Consider the following 13,010-nt stretch of genomic DNA (forward strand, 5'->3'; position numbering starts at 1 on the left):
ATTGTGTAAAAGTAATAATATGCAAATCGAACTACCCGATATATATTAATTCTCGAATGGAAATGGCAGAAGAAAAAATTAGAAAGCAGAAGTATTATTATTTGGTGAAAATATTTTACGATAAATTTTTGCTTTTATTTCAAAGTTTACTACAATATTTTTATATAAAATTAATCAAAAAAATCAATTATTTTCTCTCAAACGGTTCATCAATGTCCTCCATTGATTGTATGACTCATTCTATAAGTTTCAAAGATTACTTGAATATATTATCGAAATAATGGAAAATGTGTAAGGCAGTTAACTTGTTAAATGTAGTGGGCATATGCATGAAACCCGTTGCCGAGCCGCGTGCCCTGTTGTGTTCATAAAACTAAGAATGCGCTTAGGTATCATGGTATTATAACCCGCGAGGTAATGAGTATTTTATCGCATTGTCTTCGGGGTCATAGTTCTTAAGTTAATCATTCGATATAAACTATATAAAATTTGACCATATTGAATTTTGAATGCAGCTAGCGGCATTATTTTAGGTCTCATTAAAAATTCTACTTCGATGACTTAGTTTGTTAAGTTATATTTTAACCTTATAAATATCTAAACAAAATTTATTTAAACGAAAAATTATAAAAGGATCTTGTTTGACTATTTATAACAATATAACAATGATTAAAGGCAAAGAACTCAACACACTGCGCGGCTAAAATCTCTTTTATTTAGATAGTATTTCCAAATTTCTCATAAAAGAATAAAAATCACTCTTTATAATTTTTTCCCCAATTCAATTGATTTAGTTTTTAATTTTATTTTTAGTTTCCAACGAATGAAGGCTAGAATTGAAGCCGAAACGTATGTATATAAAATAAATTTTTGAAAGAAATTATTTTACATCCATACTTTTAGAAGGCAATCATAATAAATTTTTTAACTTCCCGAAGGAGAAGTTTATGTTTTCATAAGAAAATCCAAATCGCTAATTTTATGTTTTCTCGACGTTTCAAGCCATTCTGAATCGAATGAGACCAAATTTGGAAAAAGTATGTGTATGTGTGTGTGTGTGAACAGATTTTTTTTCCGTAAATCGATGTTTTCTCAAAATTGGCTGGACCGATTTCAAAAATTTAAAAGCCATTCGATGTATCTATTCGAGAACTATTGTTTTGTGCGACGATCGGCCAAGCCGTTTCTTTACAAATCGCAGAGAAGTGAAAAAATTTTCGTCTACGTTTTAGCCCGCAATTCTGAATCGATTTTGAAAATTCAAAAACCGTTCGAAAGATATTGGTTGGGAATCGTGCTGATTAGTTTTTGGTAGAGATCGGCCGGGCCGTTTTCTTGTAATGTGTTAAAAAATTTAAAAAAAATTGTTTCGACGATTTTTATTATTATTTTTTTGACGGTAGATACCATAGTCTTCTAGATCATACTAAAACATTACGGCCCTACGACAACTCGTTTAACTTTAAAAATTCGTCAAAGTTTGCAAAAATTGGTATCGTTTTTTTGGCATTTATCAAAATTAGACTTTTCATCGACGTTTTCTCGAAAACGCCTTAACCGATTTCAGAAATTTAAAAGCCATTTGATATATCTCGATGAGGACTATCGTTTGTCAATTTTGTGCGACGATCTGCCAAGACGTTTCTTTGTAATTTCGAAAAGAGTATTAAACTTTTCGTCCACGTATAAGCTCAAACTACCGAATCGATTTTAGAAAATCAAAAACTGTTCGACAGATATGAGTTGGGAATGATACTGACTAGTTTTAGGTAAAAATCTACCGAGCTGTTTTCTTGTAATTAACTGTAGAAAAAAAAAGTAAACCGATTTTTGTGGAACTTTTTTTGGCGACATATATCATGGTCTTATAGAACTTACTGAAATATTACGACCTTACAACAAGTAGTTTAATTTTAAAAATTCATCAAAGTTTGAAAAAATGAGTAGTTCTTTTGACATTTATTAAAATAAAAATTAGACGATTTACTTGGTTTAACGATAGAATACTTGGTCTTAATGAACATAATAAACAATTAAAGTCCTACAAATGGCTCAATTATAAAAATTATTGATTTTTGAAAATTTGCTTTTAGAAAATACTCCGAGTCAAAGTGTTTGTCCGTTTTCAATTATGTGTAATAAATCCACTCGGAATACTTTTAATGACTCATAAATTAATTTATATTTTATTGATTAAGTCGATTATTTACACATATCGGGAAGTTCATGTAACTTGCCTCAAGGCAAAATATCAAACCAACTAGCTTCAAATAGTGATGATGACTTCTAATCGTATCAAATATTATTTATAGAACTCTGCACATCAGATGCAATGTTTTCCTTAATTATGATGGCACATATACAATATTCTAAATAAATCTTCTTCCTCTCCTCAGGTGCAATATAAGCGTCATTCGCACAGCAGCGACTGGATATTAGTATCGAATAATATATCGCCTCAGGCTCACTTCCCGATCGTGGACCTGGCGCACTCGACGGGTTACGACCTCAGGGTCACGGCCCACAACAACGCGGGCGCCACGCAGGCCGAATACTTCTTCGAGACTCTGCAACCGGATAAATGTAATAATTATATTTATATTATATAACTCACCCTAGAACATTTATCTAGACTTCAGAGGAAGGACAAGACATTATTTAGATTTTTTTTATGGAATGTGCATCTCTTTTATAAGTGTATTACCATCTGAGATACAAGGACGTTGTGCAGGCCTAAAATCTATTTTTGGGAATTTGAATGATAAATGAACAACTAAATACACTTACCTGTAAAATGAGCCTGGTGATATTTCAAGTTAAACCCCTACCCTTCCCCACCCAACATCGCGTATACCTAGAAAAAACGTAAAATTTTTGATTTTTTTTTTCTGAAAAATACTAGATTTTTTAAAATTCAGACAGAAATAAATACACGTGATATATTGCTAATATTTCGAGATTTATTGTCTTATTAAGCTTAGGGGGCGTCCATTATTTACGTGATCGATTTTTTAACAATCTTTGGACCCCCCCCTCCCCCTCGGTGATACTTGGTAATATTCAAAATTAAATTTAAAAAATCTCTTTACATGTACACACACATATACACACACATACTTTTTCCAAAATTGGTCTCATTCGATTCAGAATGGCTTGAAACGTCGATAAAACATAAAATTGGCGAATCGGATTTTTTGATGAAAATATAAACTTTTCCTTCAGGAAGTTGATTATAAATATTATTTATACTTTCGTTAAAAACAAAAAACGACAAATATACTCTGATTTCAGTTTCCATTTTTGTCTCTCAAAATATTCCTATATAATATTATCAAACATAAAAATATTTTACATATAATATTCCTCAAAAATTCACTTTCCGTTTCTATAATTTACATAATCTACATCATTTGTAAAGATTTACTCTTTGACCGACTGACGATAATTAACACTTATTAAATATGTAAGAATAATTAGCACTTTTGCTAATTTTGTAATTGAAAAAAATTAGATCATTGTGTAAAGCATACAAAAGACCACTTTTTTGCAGACGGAATTATTTTTAATTCTATTGTGTGCGAACAAAATTTTAAAAAAATGTCTGCCGTTTATAAATAGAATTATGAATTTCGTGAAGTATTGCATCAAGAATTTTACCCAACAGAATATGAAACGATATGAGAATTTTGAAGTTTATAGAAGAGTACACGTTAATTTTTGTGATAAAAAAAATCTTGGATATTTACTATTAAATATTAAAATTATGACTATGTTTTTTTTTATTTTCAGTGCATTCGGATGCCGATGGGATTTCGCCAGACACGTCTCAAGATGAAAGAAACATTTATCTAGACGCAAGTGTCCTTGCTCCTACGATAGTCTCAATAATCATTGTTTTACTTGCAATGATTGGTGTGGCTATTTGCTTAAAATTCAGTAAGTCTATAAAAAAATATAGAATTTTTTACTTATTCTGATTATAAGACTTAATCCAAAAAACATGAGTTGTTTTCGTTGTCCTTTTCATCATGTGAAGGAAAAAGCAGCGTTTTTACATTATTTTACCTATTAAGGGGGTATTCTGGCTTAGAGTTTGTAAAAAGCAATTTAATTCAAGAATTTTTTTGATATATTCTAAGTTTAACTATTTGAAAATATGTGCATAAGAGGATTTATCAAAAATTTAAATTATTTTCGAAGATATAGCTGTTTGACCACGACAATCCTTCTCTATTTCTTTTCTCCGCAAAACTTTAACTCTTTGCAGTCCGTTGTCGCTTTATTTGCGCCACTTTACTATTGAAATATTGGATTCATGGAGTGCAAAGGGTTAAATACGGTTTTTTTTCGAAACTGTCTTTTTTGATACGATACCCACGATTTCTCAACTTCTACTAGACCGAATTACTTGAAATTTTTTCAGAGTCTCGTTTATAGACCGATTTTTACTATTTTTTTAAAAAATTGAGAATATCAAAAAAGTTGTGAAAAAAAATTTTTGTTTTTCAGCAACTTTCAATATTTTTCGAAGATGCAACCTATTTCAGAACACTTTCGATTATTGCTTTTCGACAACGTTCAGTTCCATTCATTGGTTTCAACTGTTTATTACTGTTTAGACACCGAAAGATCAATAGTGAATCATCGTTCTTCGATTTCTTATTGCGAAGTTCAACAAGAGTTTGAAATGATATTAAGCATTTATTTATTGAGTATTGCATGTATTCTGTTCATCCCGAATAAACTTGTTCTGATGACTAATCGCCGATATTTGTGCTGACCTTTACCGATCTCTTAAGTATGTAAAAACAATCATAAGGTTGCGGTGTTAACTGCCGCATCGCAATTAAATTACACAATAATTCGATGCTGATTTCTAATTGCATTACATTACATTAATTCTTATCATTGATGAAGGCTATTCGGCATTCATTTAATTGTATGATTGTATGAATTTTCAGATGCCCGTCGGCTGAACATGCGTCGTGGTAGCCAAGGACTTTCCCGACCGCATATCACGGTTAACGACAAGGAAATGGTCGCCCAGAGGGAACAATACTATTCGGCGGTCAGGAAGCCCCTCGCCCAGAGCCCCTGCAGGGACAGCAACGCCTTGGAAAGGATACCGGAGTAAGTGGGGGAGGAAAATATCTCTATTTTTAACTTCACATAGGAGAAGTTTATGTGCACACCAGAAAATCCGGTTAATTGGCATTTTATGTCGTTTCAAGTCATTCTGAATCGTTTGACATAACCAATGATGCATAGCATCGTGCTTTAAGGCAACTTGCTGGAACGGAATTTTGTTTTAATTTTTATGAAATTTTAAGAAAGTAACATTGTTATGAAAATTTGGATCTTTTTGATAAAATCGACTTTTTTACTGTTGAAAATGTAGAACTATATAAGTGAACCCAAAGAAATGGAAACAAAGTTTGTACTTATTATTAAAATATCTGATAATTTGATGTGCATATGTCTAATAATTATTTTTGACCGTCGAGTTGATTTTTTTTTCAACTTTTTTTCTGGACCTGTCTTCAAAAAAATTAATTAATTCTTCATTCCATCAACATAGTGAAATGTTTTTTTAACTTCTCGTATGGTAAGTTATAGTAAGTACCATTTTATGGAGTGCATTCTATAAATAACTGTATGTATATTTGATTAAAACTCAATAGTATAATAATTTATGATGATTTATTAGACATCAATCTAAAAAGATAATTTTATACAAATTTTTGTTTTACAATATATATGTCAAAGCACGCTAAATTTTTGATTTGGAGCAAATTTGCTCCATAAATGAAATTTTTATATATCTTTACGTTTCAGAGGTTTCTGAACATTTTGGCATACCTTAGAAAAAAATAGATGTATGTGTATGTGCGTGTGTATGTGTGCGAATACAAATTTTCGTCGACGATTTTGCGAACACGGATCAACCGATTTGAATAATTCAAATAACTTTCGATTATTGATAAGGAGACGTGCTGATTAGTTTCTGTCAAAGGCAGGTCTAGCCGTTTCGGAGATACGGGGCAAAAAATGCCAAAAATGGTATTTCAGTTTTTGAGATAACGGAGAGTCCGATTTAATTAATTCAAAAAACAATTTACTTGTATTTACGAAATGAACAACCGGTGAAATTTTTGTAAAGGCAGGTCCAGCGTTTTCGGAGATCTAATAAAAAAAGCAAAAAATAATGTCATTTTGCGGTTAAAAATGAACATTAGACATATGTACATCGTATTATCAGATATTTTATAAAAATTATATTTTGTAAAAATTGTGTGTACCTTTATATGGGTTCCGTACCAATGTTTACATGTTAGATGACTACGCGGCGCTTACGCGCTTTGATATTTTGACTCCAAATCAGCTATGCAGCGCGATTGCTTGAAAAGAATATTCAAAATTTTCAAAAAAAATCAAAATATAAAAAAATCTAAATTTTTAAAAAAGTCAATTTTTTTTCAAAAATTTCAAAATTTCTGAAAAATCTAATTTTTTCAAAGTTTTTTATAATAATTTAGTTTATGGTACGTGAAGTTCCAGCAAATTACCTTAAGGCACGATGTCATGCACTACTAGTGAATCATTCAGATCGGACGCTCCATTCTCTCAAAAACTGAAATGCCATATTTTGCACATTTTTCGAAACGGCTGGACTTGCCTTTACAAAAAACAAATCAGCATGTCTTCCCATCTATTAAAACTGAATGTTTTTTGAATTATTCAAATGGGCTTATCCGTGCTCGTAGACAGATATTCATTTTTCTAAAGTATGCCAAAAAATTCAAAAAACCTTGAAACATAAAGATATACAAAAATTTTCATTTTTATTTTTTTGCTATTACTATAACATACCCTACGGGAAGTTAAAAAGTGAAAAATTCATGAGTGTGTGTATGTATGGGAGCCAAATTTTGTATTTCCTTCGATGTTTTCTCAAAAACGCAGTGCTTCTTACAATCGCACTTATATACGTTTATTTTTTTAAAAATAGATGAAGATAAGTTTTTGAAAATTAAAAAAGAACTATTTTCTGTACAATTGCCATTTTTATAAAATGAAAGTGTCTAGAATAGTTTTATCGTTTTTCATAAATTTGCCGATAGCGAAACAGCTCGCATTAATCTTTAGTAAATACTCACTTATATTGAATTTCATATGGATAAAAAAGATAAAAATTATCACTATTGATAATATTATGAAGATATTCAAGGGCGATAAATTTCATGAAACATTGACCCCAAACACATATATTATGCAATAATTCAAAATTAAATTTGTACGCAAAAGTTGTATAGTGAGTGTCGCATGAAGTTGCCTTAGGGTCAATTTTATTTTATCCTTTTTCATTTGAACATCTCGTGAGGTAGTGGCAAAGAACGTTAGGTTCGATTCTACCCTCGGCAGTCTCGGTATCAAGCAGTATAATACTAGATTTTCACTTGACATTTTTTTTTATTCATAGGTATTCAGAGGACATTTATCCGTACGCAACATTCCACTTACCAGAGCAAGAGAACATGTCTGCGAATTCGATGCGATCATGCGTTTACGATTCGAGGGACACAATATCGACGAAACAGGTAATTTGTTTAAAAAAAATTACGATGTAGCCTTAGTGCACATCTAGCAAATATAAAAAACATAGAGAATAAATAACAATAACGATTAATTGTACACAATTAATACATTTCAGTTGTTATCTGTTCCCCATGTATGAATTATTATAATAAGACCTTCAGATTTGTATTATTAATTTGTTATATATTTTTTCGATAGATTCGTCGAGCTTCTTCCGGAATGGGATCTCGATCGAAATCGAAATCTTTCAAAGGCGAAACTGAAGAGTATGACAGCTTGGGTTCCGACAGCGATACTCCGAGCGGGGAACAAGGTAAAACTTTATATTTCAGAGTGTCCCAGAACTCAACGACAAGTCGAAGCTGGGTGACAGTAATTATTTTAAAGTTATTATTTTTTTACTCATTTTTATTATAAAACTATCAAGCATATTTTCGTTATAAAATCCTGACTAAATGTGCCAACTTTTGATAAAACTGATCAACACAAATAGCACTTGCCGAATTCATAGTTCAACAAAAAGTCTTAATACCTAAAAAGTTGAGGCAATTGTGTAATGATATTTGAAGGTGGTCCTAAAAATGTTATTTTCGATTAAGGATCCAAAACTTAAATGGAAATAAAATTAACAACATAACTGTAAAATGGTCACATTTTCACCAAAGCTCTAGGTTGCATCTGAAAGATCATAACTTTCAAACTACGTGAGGTCATTTTTTTAACTCTACGGGATGGATTTGATCATAACTGTTATGAAAAAATAGAAAAAGATATCTCAAGTAGTTTGAAAATTATGAGCTTTTAAGTGCAACCTAGAGCTTTGGTGAAAATGTGACCATTTTACGTTTAAATATGCGGTTTATTTTTATTAATAATTTATTCATTTAAGTTGTGGATCCACAATCGAAAATAACCACCGTTAGTCAAAAATCATTACACAATTGCTCCAAGTTTTTAAGAATGACTACTATTTGTTGACCCATGAATTTAAAATTTTAAAAATCGATCAATTTTGAAAGCTCTTTCTTAAAAAAATGCAACAAAGTGTGTTGGCAAGTTTCATCAAAAGTTGGCGCACATATTCACGATTGTAAAATAGTGAAATACTTGATAGGTTTATAATAAACAAATGAGTAAAAAAAAAACCTAAAACCTCGGTTCGGCTTGACGTTGAGTTCTGGGACACCCTGTAAATATATGTACTACAATATTATATTCTATAATATTTTCTATTACCGTAAAATTGTATTTGTAATTTGATTTTAATCAAAGACGTCAAAAATCGATTGCATCTACGTTTTCGTATGTAATATTTGTCGTACAATTTTTATCTTTATTTGAATTTTATGCTCTACATAAAACCGTTTATAATATGTCGTTGATTATTTCGATATCAGGCGATAAGTTACGTTTATTGATTTTATTTGTAAACTAACAAATTGAATAAATTGAACAAATGAAATGTACGATAGCAAATAATGTTATCGATAAATCAAAGAATTCTAATAGTTATAACCGGTTATCAAACTGTTTCGAAAATCATTCAAAAAACATACAACAAAATGATACGACATAATTATAGCATTTAATATATAGTCACTATATTACATGATAAGATCTAATTGTTTAAGTTTTTCTAGGTAGCTATTGTTATTTATGATTGCTAATTTTTTTAAATAAAAGCCTACTTTTTCTGCAAAACACTATTTAAGTTTTAATCTAATTATTTAATTTTCCTTTTTTTCAACGAATTAGATAAAACAATTGCGCATAGTTTTTTATGCAATCATTCAATCTTGACTTGATGAGTCAATTTAGCTCATTTGCAAAATAAACAAAAACTACGACGTAATATAAAACTAAATGCAAACGTCATTATAATTGCAAATTGATTATTGCTGATATTACTTAATACGTTTGTATGAGAATATTTTGTCATTGAGACTCGTTTTCGAAGAAATTTATGAAATGAAAATTTGTTGAAGGATTACGAAATCTTGTATTAACTCTCTGTATCTTGTTGACTTGATAATTGACCCTTTACTTTAAAATTATGATATATTAGGTATTTTTTAATTTTAAGTTCCAGCAATTTGCCTTAAGGCACGATGCCATACACCACTAGTTTATTTCTTATTCATCAACCTTCTCGATTATTCAAATCTCATCATATAGACTAAGTAGCAATCAAGTTCTTAGCATGCAATTAGTATGATTAATTACGCTTTTAATTTGAATCGATTATTGAATATTGAATAACTAATTATCTATTAATATAATAATTTGTTATTAAAATATATAATTTATATGAAATTGATATTTCAGCCCGCGGTTATAGCCCGAGAGTGCGGTCGTCGGAGAAAGAAAGACGATCGTATGTGCAGCGACCGGTTCATCATAGTAAGTTAGTATTATTCTTTGAAAACTAATGTAAATATTGCATGTTCAATATTAGATGCTTAATGTTTGATGTTTGATGTACAGAACGATAACTAATAACGAATAATAATGGTTTCAAGTAACCTATAGAGCTATTCTGTGGAGATATTTATCAACGCTAATCGAAAGCGTATACAGCTATTAGAAGCCGAGAGAGATTCAGAATTTTGTGAAACCAAGACCAACAGGTCTGGAAAATAGATTTTTTCGTAAAAACATTGATACAGAACAACAATGTCGTTAACTGAATTTAAAAGTTCACGAAATCAAAAAATTATTCATGGACATTAAAATTCTTATTTCATAGCCTATAATCAATCTTATAATTAAATAGACCGCACGATTTGAAGAAATTAATATATTTCAAACAAATCTATAAATGCAATTCATTTTTTAAAACTTTCATTAATTTTTATAATTAAACCACTTCTCGTAGGCCTATAATATTTTAAACTGTTCTGTTTTACTATCAACTTCATCACCAGGCGAAGTTGCATCAAAATCCCAGAAGACTAACCTGATATTCTCCTTGTTAGTATATATTTTGTATAAATCGTATGATACATTGTTGGAAATCAGAAATCTTGAATAAATTAATTTAGTTTATATTTATATGCAAAATAAAATATCAAGACTTTTATCTGAAGTAATTGAATTGTATATGCATATTAAGAGTATACATTATAAATCGATTTTAACGATAATATGACTTGTAAGTTTTTTCGATTTGATAAATAATGCACTACTACGTGTAAGGTCCTTATAGATGGCAACCCAAATGGTTGTCCTATCTCTATGCGATAAATTTATTATTACAATTGAATTAATTACAATTATTATTGAAGCATCAAATAAGGCAACGTCTATTAATTACGTGAGGCTTTCAGGGAGAGCGAGGGTATAACAAAAAATTACCTTGAAGAGAGAGGGGTCTAGTAAGATATCACGTGTATCTATTTTTGAACCAAATTTTCAAAAAAGAACAAAAATTTTGAGTTTTTTTTTGAATTCGGAAAATTTGTTCAGAAAATTTTACGTAACCAAAAATACACGTGATTTTTTAATGGGGAAGAGGAAGGTAATTCTAAATATTACGACGTACCACCAAGAGGCAAAAATCCCTAAAAAATTGATCACATGATTAATGGACGCCCCCTAAGGCTATTGCCCCAACTGCTAAATATTTTCAAGTGAAAACCGATGTCACTACTGCTTGACATCAGACTGTCCGAGTGGACATGGACCGACCATGCTCATCCACTAATCCTCGGTAGCCTTAGTCATAATACAATAATCGTACTGATATTTGCACGCATTTGCATAAGCTGCTCTTGAATATTCTTTTATTAGATAAATCGAATTATGTAATGATGACAGTTATTATGTGGCAAATCAAATGAAATACAAATACAATGCATGTATTTACTGCTCTTTTGCTACTGTCACGGAATGTAATAATGTAATAATGTTGTGAAACGTGATGCGTTTAGTAATGACCATGATACATCTTATAGGTGCCCTGTTTCACAATCGAGAAACAAACATATCAGCAGATCCAATTACTGAAGACTCGACAATAGAAATTAGCAGAGTTAGGTAAGATAATTTAATAGTATCTTGATGTGGTCATTTTGTTTTGTACTGCTTGTTTGATGTCGCAAAATGTTAGATTTTTGCATAAATATATGTGCAACTTTTTATTTTTTATGTATTTATTCATCCTTGCAAGTACGTATTGTTCATTTATTCATCATCAGCTTTCTCCATTATTCAAATCGAACCATATAGAATTGATTAATCGTTCGATTTAATTATTGATATTTTGGTATTTCCATATTTTGATATATTTATACATTCAACCCTCCAACAACACGGTCAACGCGTACTGTGTAATATGGAAACGTGCTATACGAAACTCGGATTTATAATATAACTTGGCATGTTAATATGCATGGCATCATAATACCTTTTACAACATCTACTAGTCATTTATAGGTTGTCTGAAAGGTTTCTATGGGCTGTTGAACGAAAACCGTGTTATAGGATTATCGTGTTATCCGAGAGCTATCGCAATTTCAGTTTCGTGCAATATGAAAACCGCGTTCCCAGAGTACTGTGTTAACGGAGGGTTGAATTTGTAGGGTAGAGACATCAATATCTCAGAAACTAAATGTGTTGAAAGATGTATTGCTTTTGTAAGTTAGATTCAACAGTTATATAAAAGCTAACGTGTGGGTAGGGTAAAAAGAACCAACTAAACCTTTATTTTGGCCGATAAGAAATAGTATATAAATAAGTAAATTAAATTAAAAAAAGCAATTTTTCAATAAATAAATTAAATTGATTATTTGACTTCTGCCAATGATTTTTTTTTTTGAATTACCAGTTCAAAGTTATATACAATGAAATATTTGTAGAAAATGTTCCCATAATATTCGTGTTTTACGTTGGTTAAACAATATAACTATTATGTTTTAAAAGCCCTTTGAACTTTAAAAAAATACATTGGATCTGTTTGCCTTCTGGCTGTCCCTTCTTATCCCATCCATGGGACAAAAAGGGACAGATGACAAGTTTTAGAAACAAAGTAAAAAAGACATATTTCTGTAATTAGGAATTTCCTGTGAATTTTACTGAACATAGTTTAATGGTTGTTTGTTCGATACATGATGTGTGTTGTCATGTAGTTCATTTAGTTTTTAAACAGTATTATTACTAAAAGTCAGATTGGACCTTTGTGCTTGGCCCTACCCTATCAATCAGTAATAATTTTCGTGTGGTCTACCGTCTTGGATCTAGTAATTTCCAGTTATAAATTTACTTTAAAAGTTAAAAATGTCATTTAAAACAATTTGTTATAGATACAGAAAAATGTTCAAATGTTACACACAAATGTTCAAATTGCTATTTAAGGGGGGGGGGGTTTCATTAATCACGTGATCGATTTTTTAAGGATTTTTAGACTCCTCTCCCTT

General features: G+C 30.5%; 1 protein-coding gene and 1 pseudogene across 1 annotated transcript; both read left to right on the top strand.

Moving 5' to 3' along the window:
- Positions 1-13,010, top strand: part of LOC113376357 — a 222,190-nt pseudogene that overhangs the window by 191,262 nt on the left and 17,918 nt on the right.
- Positions 3,815-11,627, top strand: LOC113376959. Its single transcript, XM_026617098.1, has 6 exons — positions 3,815-3,936; positions 4,962-5,130; positions 7,481-7,598; positions 7,795-7,909; positions 9,922-10,000; positions 11,550-11,627. Exons 1-6 carry the CDS (start codon positions 3,906-3,908, stop codon positions 11,599-11,601), a joined length of 564 nt encoding a protein of 187 aa, XP_026472883.1. The 5' UTR covers positions 3,815-3,905; the 3' UTR covers positions 11,602-11,627.

This window comes from Ctenocephalides felis, unplaced genomic scaffold (genome assembly GCF_003426905.1).
Source record: "Ctenocephalides felis isolate EL2017-DRISC unplaced genomic scaffold, ASM342690v1 CF-g0.4_SCAFFOLD_01886, whole genome shotgun sequence".
Taxonomy (NCBI): domain Eukaryota; kingdom Metazoa; phylum Arthropoda; class Insecta; order Siphonaptera; family Pulicidae; genus Ctenocephalides; species Ctenocephalides felis.